We start from the raw sequence: 20,670 nt of genomic DNA on the forward strand, positions 1-20,670 counted from the left end.
CACCATACGCTAAACAAGGCTGGATTACAATTTCCAGCTAGTAGAAGAAGTGTGCAACACATGTACAGTAACATTCAGGAATGGAAATGGTCAGTCAGTTAGTGAAACAACGAGACACAGAACAGATTCACTTAAAGCTTTCACATTCCAACGCAGATATGTTAGGAGACAAATGGAACAGGTGTGAGTTTCTCTTTATCGCAGCAGGAATAAAATGTCTCACATTTAACACAAAGTTTGTCATCTTCATATTGTTTTGTCGACTATTTACTGTACAACTACCCTGCAATCGTTACACTGCATTTAAATTTAAGGCAATGCATCACAGACTGGACTGCCACTAGAAACACATTTCCCTGTATATTTGCATTAATATGAGAGAGAGTGTATTGCTCATGGGCTCTGCCTGTAGACGGCCCCCAATACGCAGACAGGGTTTTGGTCCTTAATACCTTATTAAGGCCCACAGAGGAAATTACATTCAACCGTAATTAAATTCAGTGAATTGCAGCAATTTTAAAACAATGTCAGGGGGTTGAAGTGTGGCAATTTGACATTTAGTGCAGCATATTTGATATGAGAGTGGGACTATTGTACCCAAGACGGTTAATGCAGCATTTTTTATGACTTGATCAAAGGTTTGCACAGGTTTTATAACACAGCTTTACAGTGCTCAGGAGGACAGAGTAATATATGGATACCAGCATCACCAGCTGTGACCACATCTGTTCAGTTTTTAGAAAAGTTGGAGTCAGTTTTATTCTGTTAAACCCCTTTTAAATTGTTTGAAGAAAAAAAATTAAAATCTGCATCCAAAGCAGTATTCCTATATAAATTATGAAATACTCATGCCAGGCCAGTAGGTGGCAACACTGTCAACATTTACTCCATCAAAATACAAAAAAGGAGAAAAATTAGCTATACTTAAGCTAATTTTGTCTCTGACACCAATTGCTATTTTTTGCTTTGAGTTCCCCCCCCAGTTTTTATGGCAACCTCAAAGAAAAAGGTGAACGTTAGAAAATGTACTGCTTTGGTTCCCAGCAGAAAACAAAAACATAAGTATGCTGCGATATTAATGTTCCTTCAGGTCTTCGTTTTGTGATGTTAATATGACAAACAATATTTTAATACACAATGGTAACCCACAGAGTAAATCATTAACTCAAATGATTTACAGGTGGAATCAGACTGCTACAATTTCTGCAGTATTTATTGTTATTCTCGTCTCCACGGTTGTTATTAGCGACACCATGACCAAATTTAGTCCGCACGGGCAATACGTAGAGGGGCGTGTTTACTGAAATGATGCAATTTGAGCGCCCTGCGCCATGTGGACCTCTGTCAAGCCTAAATCAAGCATTACACTTAACAGCTTATTTTCATGCCTTATTACATGAAATAAAGAGTAAAGTCTAAAGTGTAAGTCAAGCATTGACGTTTCAAGATGCAAATTTAAGTCAACTCAGAAGTGTCTGTTTTCATACTGTCCTATGTTGGTTGCGTTGCCAACACAAAGATCAAACATATTCACTTTTGCAGCAGTGACGCAGGAAACTACAGCAAGTTACTTCCTTGTGTATTTTGAGCGTCGTTCTGTAGAAGGCCGCTTTGAGTGCAGAGGCTTTTGACGTCTTCTTGGATAAGGGAGTTGTGTACCACCAATACCATCAAATGGTTTGATGTTAGTTGAAGCTATAATATGCTGTGAAATTTGCTTTCACAGAAATTACTGACCGCGAAATCATCACTGACACACGAGACCCCAAGTTCAACTTTTTGGTCCAGATCAGAGATCAGTCACACCCCCACCAAACGAACTGGACTTTCTAGACAAAGTAGACTTTGATTAAAGCAGACTACAGAAGGCTGATGTAAATGCACCCAATGTGTTTTTTCACAACTGGATCTATGTTTGATTTATTTAATTAGCACACTAGTTGAATTTCTGAAGGATCTTTAAACTGTGGAAAGCATCCCGCTCGTATTTTCTTCATATTGGAAACCAGGGGAAACCAGAATAACCGACTGATGTAGCTTTTGGATGTTTGAACCTGGGTGGTTTCAATTCAGTCAAAGTGAATCAAAGTAAGTTGTTTATTTCATGAATAAAAAAAACACTCCAGTGGATGGACCTTAAGTACATTAAAATCAGCAGCATATTTGCAGTGTCCCAGAGAAATCGCGCTTATCTAGAATTAGTGTGGAAAAGATAGGAAGTTTGGTCTGTAAGTTTCTTATGTTTACCGCCTTTTTATTACAGTTGTAATCACAGCCAGTGCGCTATTATAAACAGATACTGTACCTCACCGTCCCTACAACACAACGGTTGCTTTGGCAGTTATTTTCAGAGAACTACCAATGAGTGCCCCAACCAGAGTGTGGTTGATCAGTGAGAGGCAACTCTTGGCTTGGAGCCCAGTTGATTTATACTTGAAGGTGTTGCATGGCTGCAGCTGGGGTGAAAGGTCAAGGTTTGGCAGTGCAGAACGGTTTTAAATGTTGGTCTCTCTTTGCATGGGCTCTACGTCTTTTTGGTTTTGGTCGGTCAGGTCTTCGGAGGCCTGGGCCGCACCGTCAGCCTCCTTCTCATAACGAACTCGGTCGGGATCTTCCGTCTCAGTTCGTTTGTACATCTCCCTCTGCTTACGCTCACGCTCCAAGAGTCTGTAGTTAATGAAGTTTCCAATGAAAAGCCAAATACTCGCCAGGATGACAACACTACCACAGCAGAAATACATGTACTTGTAATTTTTGGTGACGTCGACAAGTTTCCCTGAAAGAGAAACCGAAAGATGGTTGAGTTGCATGCAAGTGTGAGGTCATCAAGTCAATATTACATTTAAAACAAAAAGTGTTGAAACCAGGAAAACTACCTGCTAATGGTGGACCAATGAGAACAGGGCAGCACTCTATAATTGTTGTGAGTCCCACAGCACTGGAGAACCTCGGAGCTCCAACCAGGTCCATCAATGTCTCAAACAGCACTGAGCTTACCATGCCAAAAGCAAATCCAAAGAATACTGCATACACCACCAGGCCAGTGTAGCTTTCCACTAGTGGGCAAAGGATATGGCACACCCCATTGTACAGCACAGCGAGACTGAAAAAATACTGGATCTTGGGGCGAACCCATCGTGAGTTGGCCAGCAGCCCCATGGAGGGTCTGGCAAACATGTCCACGAAAGCCAAGATTGAGAGCAGGAGGGCAGCAGAGTATTCATCCACACCCATGTCTTTGGCATAGGCAGCGAGGAAGACAATGGGTGCAAAGAAACCCAGGAACATTATGACGTTGCCTGACAGGTAGATGAGGAAGCCCCGATGCTTGAACAGCGTCAGGTCCAGGTACTTGTTGACTATCTGCCAGAGGCTGCGCTTTTCAGTCGTAGTGGTGACGGCGGCCAGCGCCTCGTCCTTCTTGACCTTGCCGGGCGGCGGTCCAAGCGGCCTCATGAGGGAGCCGGCCACGCAGCAGTTCAGCAGCAGCCCGCCCAGGACGAGGAAGCTGCCTCTCCATCCAAACTGGTTAAAGAGGTACTGGTTGAGAGGTGCCAGAGTACTGAGAAAGACTGGGCTGCCTGCCATCGCTAACCCATTAGCAATGGGGCGCTTCTTAAAGAAATATTTGCCTATCATTGTCAACGCTGGCTGCAGGTTGAAGGCCAGTCCAAGTCCTGCAAAAACGTACATGAAAAGGACATTCAGCAATGATTAGTCCTCAAGAAACCAAGTAAAGAAAGTAACATACGCAGAGTATCATTACTTTTTCTAAATTACTGTTGAACTTTTCATTTGATGAAGAGAAGTACATTCCTTTCAAATAAAACAAATAATATGTAAAGTGATGTATTCAAGAACTTATATTCTAAAGACCATCTGATTTCATAAGTACTTTCTGTCAAAAACTGGTTACCGTTTCTATTTCAGTTTCAAAATGTAACCATGACGCTGAATGCATTTAAAGATACAGTAGTTTCTTGTTTTTAATAGTATAAATACACTCCACAGTAACATTTATGACTATTTGGCTGCATAATAACACTATGACAAGTCATTTAAATCAGTGGTCCCCAACCTTTTTATTACGGCGGACCGGTCAAGACTTTGAAATTTTGCTGTGGCCTGAGGGGGGTCGGGGGGGTGTGAACTGTCAGATAAGGCTTCTGCATGTTGGTGTTCCCGCTAAAGCCTGAATATACCCAATGTGGGTTGTCTTGGCCCTTTTATTGCAGCCTGTGGGGTTTTCCCTGACTGGGAATGAGAATACAACCTGCTGAATGTGACAGGTAGCCAATCAGAAAGCGCAGTGACGTAAGAGCAGAGGGGAATCCCAAACAGCTGACATATGAGCAACTGCTACTCCGGTAAATATTGGAGATGATATGTGGAAATGTTTATTATTACATGTAAAGGTCATTATTATATATGAATAATACTGATCCTCTTGACCACTGCCCAAACGCTCTCTGACTCTGGTTGCTATGGTAACGTTTATATATCCCTTCAAAATAAGATACAAATGCGCCACAAAAACGAACATTTTACTTTTGTGAAAATTTTAACTCACGATAATGACTAACTGGAGCCCTGAGCTAGTTTCTCTGCAACGAGACGGTTCCATCTGGGAGTGATGGGAGACAATAACACCTGAAGTGTTGCTTTTATCCACAGCCTGCTTGGTCTCTACGTGGTGAAGCAGCTTGAAGCTTCATTGCCTCATTAGCAGCCGGTCGCCACATGTTACGCAGAGCGGCTTGTAATGTGGGACTCACCTACCGGTCCGGGATAAATCCATTCTCCTGTCTCTTCTCTGGGCCTTTTCCCCTTTGCAAAGAAACTTTCCAAAGAAGCTGATCCGTTTCTTACTTTTTCTTACTAATTTTGCTGCTTTCGGGCTCAATGTTGGCGGCGCAAGTAACCGGGAGAATCCGGTTAAAGGATTTTCAAAATAAAAGATCCTCYAKACTCAAATAATACATAAAACGGAAATATTTAATTATTTCTTGCGCAGCCCGGTACCAATTGGTCCACGGACCGGTACCGGTCCACGGCCCGGGGGTTGGGGACCACTGATTTAAATTACATATTAAAGATTGTTTGTGTCATGGAAACATCAAATAGGATTATACTTTTTTTTTCAATAGAATGAATACAACTAATTATCACCCAAACATTTTAGGTCTTGAAAGATTGAAGCTGCCTTCATTTTGAACCTACACACATTGTGTTGGGATCATTTTAAAGTTAGATTGTGATTATTATTAAAGTTCCTTTTTCAAATACTTTTTTTTTTTTTTTTTTAAGATTTTACAGTAAATAAATAAATACTGCTAGAACAGGGTTTCCCAGCCCTGGTCTCAGGGCTTCTGCCTGCATGTTTTACATGTTTCCCTGCTTTAAAAAATACAGATGACTGAAATTCAACCAAAGCCTTTTAATTCACCATCAACTGAAAACAGGTGTGCTGGAGCAGGGAAACATCTGCAACATGCTGCTCAGTTTGTCCAGAGGACCAGTGTTGAAAAATGCTAGCATAGCTGAATGTAGGGGTTGCTAAGTGCTAAGTTTTGCTCTACATGTAATTGTCCAAAACGTTGAAAAACAGCAATTACATTACCTAACGTGTTAGAAAAGATGTACCTAATTATGCACCAAAAACGTTAAGCAAAAGGAAAGCTGACTAAGCAAAGCCATCAGCTTCTGCTTGCTAATGTTAGCATTTCGCACCAGAGAGGCCCACATTCCTAGATATTTTTGTAGCTTTTTACTAAAATATGTTTTTGGTGATTTTTTAGTATAATAACATAAGTTTCTCATCATATAGTGAAGAGTGGAGTCAGCTGTTATCAACCCGTTCAGTACTCTGCTAATGGCTGCTAGCTCCTACACAAACTTTAAATGCCATAAGCTAAATTTTATCTTGTTGTATTGTCACAATATTAGATTTATGCTTATTAATATCTTCAGCTGTTTTCGAGTAATAAATTCAGTCTAGTATATTATAATTTGCTAGACGTCCATAATAGAAAGTTGGAAGATAAAACCATCTAATCTAAAAATAAAGAGCAGTACTATGACTAAACAGATTAAACGATGCAAACATGTTTCTTGCTACACCAGTTTTATTTTAACTTCTCCTTAGCGAGGTGGAGGCTAATCCCACCGTCTCAACATGGACTTCCTGAAGTGGACAGGCTTACCTCCGATGACACCGATGCAGATGTAAAGCTGCATCACGTTGGTGCAGAAGGACGCTGAGATCATGCCCAAGGCACAAAGGCAGCCGCCCATCATGACGATGGGTCTGCAGCCGTACGTGTTGACCAGTATGCTGCTGATGGGACCTGCAGCGAATAAACAGAAAACACACAGAGGCGTACACTGAAGGATTTAATCTGAAGACTGGAAACAACAAGCAATGTCTGCTACCAGCGACCTTTCATATTATCGCTTCAAAATCTGTGAGCGATGAGCGGCTGTGTGTAATCACTCTGTCAGCGTGAGAGGAACATATTAGCTGCCTAACAACATCGTCCTGTCAGATGAGCTACAAACCGTTTCTACGTCTCTCTGTTGTGTTAGATTTACTCTTTTAAATAAGACAAACTAGCCTGACTTTATGTTTTCGATCATTGTCAGAATCAAAATATTTCTGTCTTATTATAAATAAGATGAGACAGAATTATCTTCCTCTTTATTATTATCATTATTATAAAGAGGGAGACAGATAACAGCTTTATTGATTTATTTACTATAATAAAGACTATGCAGCTTTTAGTATTGGAGTCTGCTAAACTTGTGAGTGCATGAGTGGTAAAATTTTTTCTTTTTTTTTTTGGTACTTTCTTAGCCTAATATTTTTGCTACCACCTGGAAGATGAGCTATATTTCTAGCAGTTCATCATAAAAACCACAGACGACTCTGAGTCATCGCTGAACTCGCTCTTCAGGAATCTTTTCCCGACCTTGAGGAAAGCTTCCCTCATTACCATTTGTATTCTCAGGGGAGGAACCTGAAATTGGCCATGATGAGGACTTGGCTGATTACGCCGTTTCTGGCTGGGAGACGACGAGCGTTTTGTAAAAAGAGGTTGACTTCATTACTCAGTGGACCAAAACCCAGAACTATCCCAGGACCTCCACTGTACCGGCCTGTTTGCCTCGTTTGTAGAACACCTCTACACATTTCATGAGTAGTAGTGAACAGAAAGCCATCATGGTCCTATTAAACCATCACTATGTGTCATTAGGTGAGTTTCCATTGACCATATAATTGCACAATTTGTCATTTTGAAAATAAACTTGCTTCAAGGAAGGACGACAATTTTGAAAAAATATATTTTTCAATAAAAGGTTTTGGTGTTAGGATGAGGTGTGTTTTTTTTTTGATTGTATTAAAATTTGTGGACTTTGCAAAACTGCAATCGAAACACTTTTTCCACATCACACGAGTCACATGATCAACAACAGGATGCTGCCACTGGTCAAAACCACGAAGAAGAAGACAATAGGAAGTGGTAGGAGGATGATGGCGCAGCATGTTTTTTAATGACTTGTCAGGCGAACAAACTTATTCACGTTACAATAATTGCGTTTCATATTTAACGGAAACACAACAATTGCTAAATTGTGTTTTTCCAACATTAGCATGAACTTGAGCATTACTTCACCACTTCTAGATTCCTAAATATGTTAAGCTGCTGCCATGTTAAGTAATAAATTAGAGGCTAAGTGCACATTTAAAAAAACAGGCTTCCTGTTAAAGGGAGGATAAGATGGGAGATCAAGAAACAAAAACATGTAGTTGATATGTTGGCTTCTATCAGGCAGCTGCTGGTTTTAAATGTTCTGTCTTTAGACTTTCCATGACTGAAAGTGAATGCAACACACTGGTTCTAACAACAAATGCTCCATATTGATCTTAATCACATTGCTGCACTGGAAAGTTCAAACACGTCACGACATACTACATGTTTTAACTAGGCCAGATAGCTGCGAGAGTTTCTCTCTGAAGTTTCCGACTGCTAATTTTATAACATCTCAGTGTTACCACACCTCATTCTACTGAAGCGTTTTGTTTAGAAGTCACTTCGTTTGACAGATTGTCTACATAACCAGTTGGACAACAAATCCTGAAGAGGTAGACTTTATTCAGTCTGCATACGTGGCTGAGTGGTGAGAACATGATTAACAGCTTCACAGGAAACAAGGAAGAAAACCACGTCGCTGATTCCAGAAGTCAAAGGAATCATTTTGAATTTTGTTGGCGCTTTAGAGTTCAGGAACTGAAGAGTGGCATTACCGCATCCAGCTGTGGCATCAGATAGGCAAAGTTGCTGCCTCTGGCTATGTTTGACCCAGAGGTAGCATTTTATACTCATAACATAAACAGTGTCTATAAAACGTATTCGTCCTCTGATGTTTAAGTGCAAACTGATTTCCACAAAATAATGGCAATTGAACAAACACATTTTTTCTATCCATCCCCTGACTTATACTTTTCAGTAAACGTTTCTCTGACTTGTGTTTGTCTTCATGCTGTCCTGGTAGCCAGGAATACTGATAAACCAGAGGTCTTTCACACACAGTGGTCTTTAAACTACAATCACACATTCCACTCATTGTGAGACTATTACCACTACCTGGTTGGATCTGTTAAATTAGCTCCATCACTTTATAGGGTAACATATAGGTCCCCCACCTCTCATCCAGTGATAGACAACAATCCTAAAAATTCTTAAATCTAACATCTCATTTAATTTACTTGTACATTTTTAACTTCCTCAAGCAAATAAAGAATTGTGAAAATATAACTCGTCAAGCACTTCTCAAGGCTGCTTTGTTTGTGCAGCTGACTCTTAGTTCTGCACGTTGTAGACAAGGTTACCACGGGGCAGTGTTAATAAGGGAAAAGGTCTTTTCGGTCATTTGGAAGGACTGGATTATTACCTGCGGGTGTCTGCTGCTTGGCTCATTACCAGCTAGCCTCCCGGTAATGGCGGCGCTGTGTAAACAGCACACAAAAAGCAGCTGCAGGGGAATTAGAAAGGTGTTAAACATTCAGAGTGATGGAATCGCCAGTATAATAGGCAGGACAAGAGAGCAGGTGTTTAATGAATAGCTGATGAGTTCAATCAATATGAATGAGTGAGTAACAAGAGCCACTCACTTAGTACCTGCACATATTGACGGAGTCAACACATGATAATGACATTCAGTCTGTGGAAAGCTTTAAAAAGGAGATCTGTGAGTCGGGATCTGACCACTTATCCGCAGCTATTCCCCCGCTGCAGTCTGTTAGAGGCAGGCCGATAATGAGCAACAAGCAGCCAACCTCGTCGGCGTTGGAGTGTTTTCCCGCAGCTTCAGAGTTTAAGCTAATGAATACTGCCCATGATAAACAATCAGACACATTCCCTCCAGTTTGTAGCCATCATATCCACTGGATCCCTCCAGAAAGACTGGGTTTGCAAATAAAAAAACAACAACAAATATAGACTGCATTGCATCGTCAACATACTTTTTAATATTTACTAAATGTCTCTTTGTTCTTCTATCTGCTGTGTCCGACTATCCAACCTTATCATGCTTGTTCCTGACCGGCACAGATGGCGGCGGCAGCAGAGGCTCTGATTGGAGCATTACAGCGTGGGCAGATGGCAGCCATGGTGGGCCTGGGTGAGCGATCTGCTGAACGCAGACCATTATGCCGGGGCCCATGTCCGGCTCACGATCCATTCCCACCAGTCAGAAGCATCTAATGTTTCAGTCACCTGTCGTCTGATTGGCTGCCTTACCCAGCTATGTAGCAGGGTTTAGTTCAGAGGTCACCAACTCCAGTCCTCGAGGGCTACCATCCTGCAACTTTTAGATTCACCTCTGCTCCAAAATGTCTGAATTTCCTCACCAGCATTCATTTCTCTTTGCAATAGGCTGGAAATGAGCAATTTATTTGATCCAGGTGTGTTTGAGTAGAGACACATCTAAAAGTTGCAGGATGGTAGCCCTCGAGGACTGGAGTTGGTGACCCCTGGCTTAGTTAATCCATCAGGGATTAACTAAAATCACTGATCGTGATTGAGATCTGTAATTAATATTGTACAAACCACCAGGCCTGAACTCTAGTCGTGACAGTCACTTCCATCTTGTTCTGGTACAGTGTCAGGGAAAGGGCAGCTAACATATCTGCAGACCCCACACATGCTGGACACAAACTGTTTGGACTTTTACCACTAGGACGGTGCTACAAAGCGCTCTTTACAAAAACTAACTTCTTTTGTCAAAAACAATGTATATATACCTAGTTACAAACAATGTTTATGTATTTGTTTATATTTTAATTGTCTTCATTGTGAACAAAAGTAGATCTGAAGTCAAATATTCTTTGCCTCACACGAGCATATAAAGCTGATTCTGAACATCTAAAATCAGTTTTTTGGTCAGTAAGAAGACATAAATTTAATGCCATTTACTCTTTGTCTTTAAAAACATATTAAAGTTTGAACTTGTCCAATGTGTTGCTGCCAAATTATTTTGCTAATAATTAGCTTAGCTTGACGAGCTCAGCTAATTAAGATAGGCTAATCTGGGAGGAAATATGACTTCAGATTTAACTTCCCGTCATAAAGAGATCTGTTCAGTTTTATCCAGAATGCTATTTCTTCTTCAACTGAAAGTTATTATTATTGGACCCAAATATCAACGTGGTTTAGGTTGTGTCTTTGTTTAAGACTCTTATTTTTAAGGAAGAAAATAAATTGTTTTTGATTTGCCCTGTGGTGTTGTAAGCAACGTAGCATTAGCAGCTAGCAATGCTAAAGGCTACTTCCTAGCCTTACAGTTATTTTAAATGACTGACTGCAGTTGATCATGTCTACTTCAAAATCTAAATCAGTAAACAGTTTCACTTTAACACATATTAAGCTGTGCTGTCGGTCCTATCTAAAGTACAGATAAGTATGTTAAACATGAGTTCTGTCTAACATGTGACAGGTTTACAGATAACAGCAGATAATCTAGATTACTGCTTCCGCTTTCAGGACTACTTGCCTGCTGCATACATGACAGCCAGCATAATGGAGGAGATCCAGGCCACCTGGCTGTAGGACGCATCAAAGATGATCTGGATGTCTTTGAAGAAGACTGTGATGGCTTTGGGGAAGGCGTAGGAGAATCCGATGGAGATGAAGGATCCCAGCACCACCGCCCACCCCCACCCACCGTCCGGTGGGGGCACGGCAGTACCTGCGGTGGGGGGTGGCATCACTGGCCCACCTTAACGCTGAGTTTTCACTGCAGCGACAGAAAAAAAAAAACAAGGAAAATCAAGATCAATGAGTAGAAAACTTAGGTAATAAGCTGTAGTTTTGTGGATTGTTTTTCATAAATTTGCACCTTTCATTGTTCTGAGACTTGTGACAAGACCTTCATCGTGAGCTAAAACAGTCTTTCATTTCACAGTTGAAGTTCCTGAGCTCGTTTATGATGCTAAGATGAGCCTAATTCAGCAGCAACATCAGTTGCTACAGTTACCATTTAGAAAGTGTGTTTACAGGAAAATGTCCCTGATTATTACAGTCAGGCCTGGGGCTGTGTGTACAGTACACACACATCCAGGATACAGTAGCTCTTTCTTTCCTTTCATCCAGGTGTGACAGCAGGCAGGCATAAAGAAACATTCCGGAGCTCCATGTCCGGGTGTACAAATAGTACACACACACACTGACGCTCACACACACACACATGCATACACCGTGTGTGTGTTTGCTTGAACTCAATGTACCTGAGAGAGCAGGCCCCGCCCCCAGTTCACCTTGAACACCTCTCTCCTCAGGAGATAATGGAAACATTAAACATTACTACATGGGGGTGGAGGGATCAGGTGACAAAAACGTAACATCAGGTCAGTCGGAATGTTTCTGAGCAGACACACCTTCATTACCAACAACCTGTTCACAGACGCTTTGCAAACTGTGGAGGTCATGCCAGGTTTTCATTATCAGTTAGCTGTTGCTTTGGATTGTAATTAGGTTAAAATGCCAGCAGACAGCTTTACAAGCAATCAGACAGTTTGCGTGTTTGCAAAGTTAGATGACATGCAGACCTGAGTAAAGCCAGTTTGAGGTGCTTTAACTATACATGAGCGGGATCATGTCTGAGCATTTTAAAGGTGGGAATTTACCAAAGGTAATACTGGGATCATATGTATGTGTATCAACAGACCAGTCTACAGATTACACATCTCCCCCAAATTCTTACATTTAATTCAGATTCCCCTTGAGACTAAAACAATCTACTTTTTTCCTTCCATTTAACTTTCCATTGATATGATTGGATACAGCGCTCAAAAGCAATTTTAAGGCTTGGAGTGAGTCAGTGATTGGACAGCCATCAGGTCATGACTTTGCAGTCCAGAATAAAACGCTTCATGACTAAAAATATTTTTTTGCTGACCTGAGAAACAGAATTTTGAGTTGCATTCATTTTCATGTAAGCCAAACCATGAACATGAAGAGAAATAACCACGAATTCTGACTGTTTAATAAATCAACGGAAATTTTGAGGTTTTGAATCAAACTGCAGCAATAAATAAAACTTCACGATGACAGTCTAATTTAATAGGATAATTAACTAATAATTATCCTAATAAATTGTAGTCAAATGGAGCAATATGAAGACATAACTACGCAAGTTCAACCTGTTCGTTTGCTTTTTTTATCATTTAAATTAGAAATATACAATAAAATCAAAGACATCAGAAAAAAATCTGAAGTTTCTCAAAATTCGACTTACCTTTCTAAACTACTTCTATCGTGCTCTGCTGTCTGCCATGAAGGAAAATTGTTTAGCCACTCAGAGTCGCTTCAGTTCCAAACATCTGGTGTATCATCTCAAACACGTCCAAAGTGAACTTATTAAACAACTATTCAGTGATTTGTCTACTTATCTCTCGCCATTAAATTCCCTAGATCGAGAGCAGGGTGAAGTGTGTGGCCTGGTACGGGGCGGAGTGTGTGTACCTGAAAGCAGCCGGCTCAAACTCAACCGGCAGGATGACTCTTCACTTGTCAGACTGACTGAATGACTCACAACAACGATATTAGAGAGAGCAGGCTGCTCTGCTTCCTGCTCTAATCTGCTCAGGTTGTAATAAAACCAGGTCAGACTATATAAAGCAGCAGTTACCTGAACACACACCGGGATGAGTTTGACAAATACGATTTGGTTTGTCTTAATGAAGGGAGATTTTGACTGAAATAAATTAATCAAAGTATTAATAAATATGCATATTTAGATGACTGGGTGACCATTAGTACGAGCCAATATGTAAAGATGATGCTTCTATGTGTTTTTATGATGTAAAGCACTTTGGAATGACTTGTTGCTGAAATGTGCTGTACAAATAAAATTTGATTGAGTGATTGATTAAATAATGTAAATACAAAATAGCTACATAGCTACCCTTTCGAAAGGAGATAATAGCAGATAACTCTGTTTGAGCCAATCCAAGCATTTAGCTCACAAAAAGTAAGTGAATATTCATCAGTGCTGACTGAATGTCTGCATAGCGTAGAATGAGATTTAGTAATGATATTCATATCAGTTCAAACTATCACAGCACTTTTAATCTAACATTGTAAACAATATATTGTTCTTAATGTTTTGTCTGGTGGCATAAAGATTTAACTACCAAACTACATTTTTTTACAATTTCAAAAAAATTGATACAGAAACAGATTCATAGAAAGATGACACTACAACGTTTATTTTCCTAAAGCCATTGAAATACAAGGCAGATACCTAAAGGCAGAGTTACTTTTCCTTTAAGTCTTTTAGTTTCGGCAGCTTCTATTTTGTACCATAAAACTAATGCATCAATAATTTGACCTTAAATCCATTTTCTCTGATAATGTTTGAAGTCGTGGCAGGCTGGTCCAGCAGTTAAAGGGGTCTGGATCTGGATCCATCACAGGATCAAGACATGAGACCAAGAGCAATTTAGAACTGTTAGTAACCATAGTACGAGTGTTCTTGAACTGTAGAGTGAGAATTTTACAGCTTCAAATAGCTTTACTGGGAGCATGACTTCATAGCTGGGGAAAAGATTGTGCCTCAGCCGAGTTTGTGTTGGGAAATGTAATTTGGAGTATCAGTCCCTTGTATTTCTGTTTTAATCAAAGTTAGAGATTAAGCTTTTTTCCCCTACAGCTCCACACAGAGGATCTAATCCATGCTAATCAGATTACAGACAGCAGCTCTCAGCAGAGATGCTGGTTTGGACTGAACGCAGCGACAATGCATGCCGGTTTCTTGTAATCGATAAGCAGCTTAAGTTGATGGGTTTGAATATGAAGCTCCAAATAGAATGACCATAAAAAGAGCAGCGGGTTGAGTTTAAAAAGGGAACAGTGCGGCTTTGCAGAACGTGTTCATAAATGAGCCATGTGAGTGCAGAGGAAGTCAAGCAAAGCAAAGTCACTCTTCTGTCATTACAATGTCAACATATCCTAATGTTGCTTCCAACGGCCACAGTCAATAAGGCCATATCTGCTGTGTCCTTCACTGGATGGTTCGGACAGAGTTCTAGTGGGTTTATAAAGTTTCAAGGCATTGGATTAAATCAGTTGATTTAAATTGACACAAACTGACCTAAAAAATGTGATCCAGTCTGTAAAAGTTCAAAACTATGGAAGTGTTTTACTGTAGGAGATTGGAAATCAATTCAAAAGTGGTATCTGGTTAAAACTAGACAGTTTTCTTGTTTGAACTAGTTTTATATCTTGTCAGGCATAAAGGGGCTCATATGACCCCGTTTCTTCTAGATAACATCTAAAAATATGACCTTTTTTTCTTAACTCCTGTTGTCCTCATTTTCTGTATATGAGGAAAACATATAGAGATCTCGGGTCATTTTGACCCGAGGACAACAGGAGGGTTATTAAAAAGAGAATATTTTGGTTTTAATGACATGTACGTGTGATTATAACAATTTTTTAAAATCTATTTGGCTATTTCTAAGAGCACACCTCCTTTCAGAATCAAATGAATTTGCCCATTTCCATATGGTGATGCAAGTCTTGAAAAGCAGTCAGCAGTTGAATTTATTCTCACAGGTCATTGACCATATAATTGCGCAATCAGACTTTTAGCACTTCAGTAGAACAGCGACCTGATGAACAGGCTTGACAAAGCGGTAACCCGACCCCTACAGTCAGCGGGCTCCAGCGTGACCACCGCCCCCCCCGCCCTTCAACTGAGTCTCATGCTGGGACTTAAAGTTATGGCAACGCAGGCTTAGCTCTAAGGTTACCTCAGTGTAATAGCACTCATTTTGTTTGACAAAGAGTTCATGATTAACATAATTATGGACTCTGAAGGTTGGACTGAAGCACAGACCATTTACAGTAAACGCCACAATGTTCGTCACAATGCTTCAGGTAAACACACTTGACCTTGAGTTGGAGAGGGCAGGAAAACGGGCAGAGAGACAACAGCCCCTTCTGAAAGCTTCTTTCTGTCTGTCTGTTAAATACATTCAGGTGATAACACCTGTTCTGCTGAATGTTCAGCCTCTGCACTTTGAAGTTCATGAGCTAATTCCTGAACAAGAGCCTGGAATGGAAAGGTCCCCTTCGGTTGTTCCATGCGGACTGCCAACACCTATGTTCAGCAGCCAATCCAGGGCTTTCCTACTGCCACACCTCTCTGACCTCATGGACAAGGTCAGAGGATTGAGGTGTTTCTACTGCTGTAAGTTAGTAACTAAAACCTTATTTATAGAGAACCTTTCATAATATAAACACCACTAAGTACCTCACACTAAACAAATAGCTATGAAATCAAGACCTATTGATTAAAAGTATGCATGTAGAAGTTCTGCTTCCTGCCCATTAAGAGCTCTCCAAGTCAATACAAGAGTCTTAAAATGAACTCTGAAATAAACCACGGACCTTTGCAGACTGTAAGCAGTGGGACTCAAATGATTTAGCCAGAAGTCTGGCAGCAGCATATTGAACAACCTGCTACTGTTTTATGGAGGTTATGCTCCATACATTTTGTGAAAGATGATTTGCAATACGCAGTGACTAATGAAAAGGACAACTGTTTACTTTGGTAATAGTTGTCAAATGACAAGAGCAGGAGTGAGACGTGCCAGATGTTCCAAATTATTTATTTTTTCTTTATTTTGGAAAGATAAGTATTTCCACTTTTCTTTGTTTAGCTGAAGAAAACCATCGAACATTCTCTGTTTGACTAAGACTAAGCACTTCAGTAAAGTGTAGTTAAGAAAGAATATTTACAACTAAATGTCATCTGCATAGCAGTGATACCAGGTTCAAAGAATTTACCCAAGAGTGAGCAGATATAACAAAAAAAGCAAGGACTCCACAATAGAACCTTAGGTACACCAAGAGGGCCTGGACAAGGACGCGAAGTTCTGCTTGTTAATGTAACTGAATGTTGTTACCCAGCCCAACAGAGCTGCTATAAGTCAAATGACAATACGGCCAGGAAACAACTAAAAACTATATAATTTATATAATCAAATACAACAAGAACTGCTTCCTTTTAACTACACAATAAGAGCATAAAACATTGATAAAGAGTTTCTGAAGAAGAAAAATGGCTTCTGGAACAAGTGCCATTTTTGTTCTTCAGGTAATGTTGTCCTGAGATGAATTCAGGTGGTATTGCAGCTAAATGTCATTAAATGTCACTATTCTCTAGAGCAGGGGTGTCCAAAGTCGGTCCTCGAGGGCCGGCATCCTGCATGTTTCAGTTCTCTCCCTAGTGGTTGTAACAACCTCGTCAGCAAGTCAGTGTTATGCTTAGGCCTCCAATGAGCCATCATTTGATGCGGGTGTATAAAACCAGGGAGAGAACTAAAACATGCAGGAGGCCGGCCCTCGAGGACCAACTTTGGACACCCTTGCTCTAGAGTTTAGACAGCAGCATCTTACCCCTGACCACCACCATCAAACTTGGTTTTGTAAATAAAGTATAATGAGCCTGCCCAGATGTTGAAATATACCACTGCTTTTCAGAAAACCACAACATGGAGACCATATCAATGGAACTGTTTAGGACTCTTACATAGGAGAAACTTCAAAACAGACACGTGAATATGAGCTGTAAAGGTTCCAGCTTGGCTACAGGAAATGGCTGCATCTGGCCAGCATGGTATTCAGCACATCCCATTATAAACCCGCTCAGTGTTGTTTTTACACTTGACTTTGTGTGCAGATTCAACAGAGAAGATAATGATGTGAACAATGAGATATGGGAGGTAGAGCTGTCTTATTGGTCCAACACATCCCACGGATGCTTGACTGGGTAGAGGTCTGTGAAATAGACAAAATTCTTGTAAGAATCCCAGAAGCAGCTTTGCTTTGGGGAAATATGCATCACCCTGTTGAGAGAGGCCACAAAATGGTCTGAAACATTACTAAGCTAGGGGGCAGATGTCAAAGTAACATCCATATGGATGATTGGACTAAAGGTTTCCCTAGAAGGACATAGAGCACTGCACTCCGTCTACCGGTTCACCTTCTACCTAATATGAGTAACATAATGTAAGCGATACAATCTTCAGACATCTACACAATTTAAGCAAACATGATTACTCAGAACAAGTCATCTTCTTCCATTGTTACAAGGGCCAGTTCTGATGCTCCCATGCTTGTGGTTGACGCTTTCAGTGGTCAGGAGTCAACATGACCACCCTGAACTGGACTTGGCTCCTCGTGTATATCTCCAAACCTTGATGATGTCATCAATTCACCAGAGTTCCTTCCAGGGATGGCACAGATACTGACCACTGCAAACCCTGGGAGAGCTAAAGAAGAGCTAAAGGTTTGGAGATGCTCTGACTCAGATGTCCAGCCATTTGACTGAGTTTGGTCCTGGTCAAACTCGCTCAAATTTTTTCTTACCCCACTCCCGGATACTAAAAGAAAATTTGAAAATACGACCCAAGGAATTTTTTTTTAAAAAGTTTTTCTTAATGGAACTTTCAGTCCCCAAAGCTCCTTTTTTGGCAAACGTTTCCATGGTACAGTCCAAAGCATAAGACCATCATGTCAGCAGGAGATGAGCAGTAACTTTACCCTCTTCAGAGTGTTGACTGAGATCTCACTCAGTGTGTAGCTTTAAAGTGTGTAGTTTTCAGCAACAAAGCTACAAACAATGATTGTATGTCACAGCACCTGAATTATCTGGCTACAGAACCACCATGAGGTCTATGAGAAGGTGTGCAGCGGGCCTTCACCTGTTCACGGTTCACTCTTGGATTCCCCTATTCGCAGATTCTTCTGTGAAACGTAATTCCACATTATTCTGGGAAAATTAGCTTATTCGTCGATCTTTCCATATAGCATATATAAAATATTCAAAAGAAAATGTAGCTTGGAAAGCTAAAATACTAAGACTTGACACACTATCTGCAACGCAGTCAATCCAGGAACGTCATTCATCTTAGTTGTCACTGTCGGCTGAAACTCAAAGAGCAGAAGATGAAGAACGTGGATGTTAGCTGTGGTCTGCAGTAGAGTCAATGGGTTTCCACTGTGCATACTAATGCATAATAACATATATTTGGTGTTTGAGCTCTTAAAATATAAAGTTATAAGCACTTTCACATTGACTCTGAGGTATTTGTTGATGTTTGAGGTTGGTTGTGATCCCTCCTTATTCCAGGTTACACTCTAACTGTAACAAGCAATAAATCTGAACAAGCTGTATTTCATTGATGCAGACTTCATCGTTGCTTTTGAGGCGACAGAAACCACAGCTTCACTGGGTGTTTCAACCCACTGTCCTAGCCGTAGACCTCAGCTGACAACACAGTGTTTACTCTGGGAGAATTAATCCTAATCACTTGTAAATCAGAAAACATTTGCAGCCTTTAGAGATATTCAATACTTGAACAGACGTGTTAAAGAAAGACACAACCACAGTAGTGGTTTCTCAAAAGTCTGTTACTAATCAATTACGATAATAGTTTTTTATATATCTCAGAACAATAACAGTTTAAATCTCTAAATTTTACTTTAAGGATTTACTTGGAGTTGACATAAGTTATAAGTCAACTCCAAGGGAGGGGCTGTAGGCCACTTATGCCAGTTGATGGATATTCACTGCATTCATTCCACTGTAATGAAAAAACAAAAATCCAACCAACTAATTGGGCATGCTTCAAACTCCCTTACTGAATAAATAAATAAACTACCTTCTTCTGGGGTAAATTTCTAACCTGGATAAGTATTTTTTACCTTGGTAAATGGAAACAGAAGGGGGAATTTTCAAAAACTGCACTGATTGTGGAAAAGATTCCATTAGAGGAAAAAATGCCTCAACATATCAAAAAGGACAAAATGTCCACATGCTGGTAAACGTGTAACCCTCAAAATTCTGTCATATAGAATAAATAATCAGTATTATTCACGTCACCTCCTGGTCATTATGCTACTCCTGAATAAAACATAAAATGCTACACTCAGAAAGATGGGAGAGAAATGTTGCACTTCATTGATTCAATATCTTGATTTTACAACTTATGGCCACAGAGGCCGCTGTTGAGTAACTTCACAAGAGTGATGTCATGATGCTCTGTCACGCTCATTTTGAAAGAGGTAAATTTAAAACAAGCAGGTAAGTCCACATTCCGCTTTATAACCGCCTTATTCCTGTAACCTTACACCTACAGGTCAGTACGACGGCTAAACCAGAATAGAACTACATCAAAGCAGAAATACCACATCCTGATCCCGAGACAACCTGCTGCTTGGGAACTAGTCTTCATCACATCCTGTTGTGGAGAGGAACAAAAACTCACCATGAGGTTATCTACAGGCAGCTCAGTAGCATAAAATTCTGCTGCTGACGGTGTGGAACAGTGATTCCTCCGTGAGCGCAGCAGCTTAACCATACGGCGCTGCTGATGTAAGGAGAGACCGGATGAAGCCAGCTTTAAATCCCATGGCCTGTATAGAGCTAAACAGGAGGAGACTTTAAAATTCTAACATTTGACATTCAGATGACCGCCTTTCTCCACGGGCACTTGAACGCGTCATAAAAAAATGTCTTCAGGCATCTATCAAGGACACGCAGCAACCGGTCGCTATCTGTTAACTGTAGCGCGCGTGCCAGCGTCCTCAAACAAACCGACTGATAATGTCCAGGACCACCCGCCAGAGACACGCGGAGGTCTTCCATGGTTACCTTTTCAGATGAAATGTAGACGTCCGTGTGTGTTCACGCGCTGCCTGCCGGGCTCCGTGACCTTGCCGCGAAAAGATGCGTGTGTCCGTGGGAACGGGGTAGATGCGACTTTGAGTTCTAGTGTCTCTGCCCGCTCAGGCGCAGAGGCGGCGGCGAAGCAGCTGCAGGTGCTACCGCGCTGCGGAGGGCGGCGCTGCGCTGAGCGGCGCGGCGCGGCGCGGCGCTCCCCGGGCTCTGGAGCAGATCAGGGCGGCTCAGACCGGCTCCACCATCATATCCTCATCTTATTAAATATTCCTCCATCATGCTGCTGAGCATCGCATAATGCAGACCACACAGCCGCACAGCAGCATTTTCTTCACATCATAAGCTCAAACTGTAATGCATTTAATGATGACAAACACAAAGTAAGTAGTACATAATATGGAAGTGGAAGGAAATAATAAA

General features: G+C 40.9%; 1 protein-coding gene across 4 annotated transcripts; it reads right to left on the bottom strand.

Moving 5' to 3' along the window:
• Positions 1–363: 363 nt before the first annotated feature.
• Positions 364–20,448, bottom strand: zgc:165507 (monocarboxylate transporter 2). 4 transcript variants are annotated; one of them, XM_008401479.2, is made up of 5 exons: positions 20,224–20,448; positions 11,053–11,295; positions 6,204–6,347; positions 2,877–3,677; positions 364–2,776 (listed from the first exon to the last, which is right to left on the bottom strand). In XM_008401479.2, exons 2-5 carry the CDS (start codon positions 11,264–11,266, stop codon positions 2,496–2,498), a joined length of 1,440 nt encoding a protein of 479 aa, XP_008399701.1. In that variant the 5' UTR covers positions 11,267–11,295; positions 20,224–20,448; the 3' UTR covers positions 364–2,495. The 4 variants fall into 4 exon arrangements, with proteins under 4 accessions (XP_008399701.1, XP_008399703.1, XP_008399702.1 ...); XM_008401481.2 differs by lacking the exon at positions 20,224–20,448 and adding an exon at positions 19,838–20,180; XM_008401480.2 differs by lacking the exon at positions 20,224–20,448 and adding an exon at positions 12,796–13,075.
• Positions 20,449–20,670: the final 222 nt, after the last annotated feature.

Source organism: Poecilia reticulata, linkage group LG23 (genome assembly GCF_000633615.1).
Source record: "Poecilia reticulata strain Guanapo linkage group LG23, Guppy_female_1.0+MT, whole genome shotgun sequence".
Taxonomy (NCBI): Eukaryota; Metazoa; Chordata; class Actinopteri; order Cyprinodontiformes; family Poeciliidae; genus Poecilia; species Poecilia reticulata.

Bases quoted from the DNA above. Each gene is read 5' to 3' on its own strand.
- zgc:165507 (XM_008401479.2), bottom strand. From the start codon at position 11,266: ATGCCACCCCCCACCGCAGGTACTGCCGTGCCCCCACCGGACGGTGGG. The intron at 3,678-6,203 runs GTAAGCCTGTCC...ACGTTTTTGCAG, and splicing joins CTGCATCGGTGTCATCGGAG to GACTTGGACTGGCCTTCAAC. The intron at 2,777-2,876 runs GTAGTTTTCCTG...TTTCTCTTTCAG, and splicing joins CATTGGTCCACCATTAGCAG to GGAAACTTGTCGACGTCACC.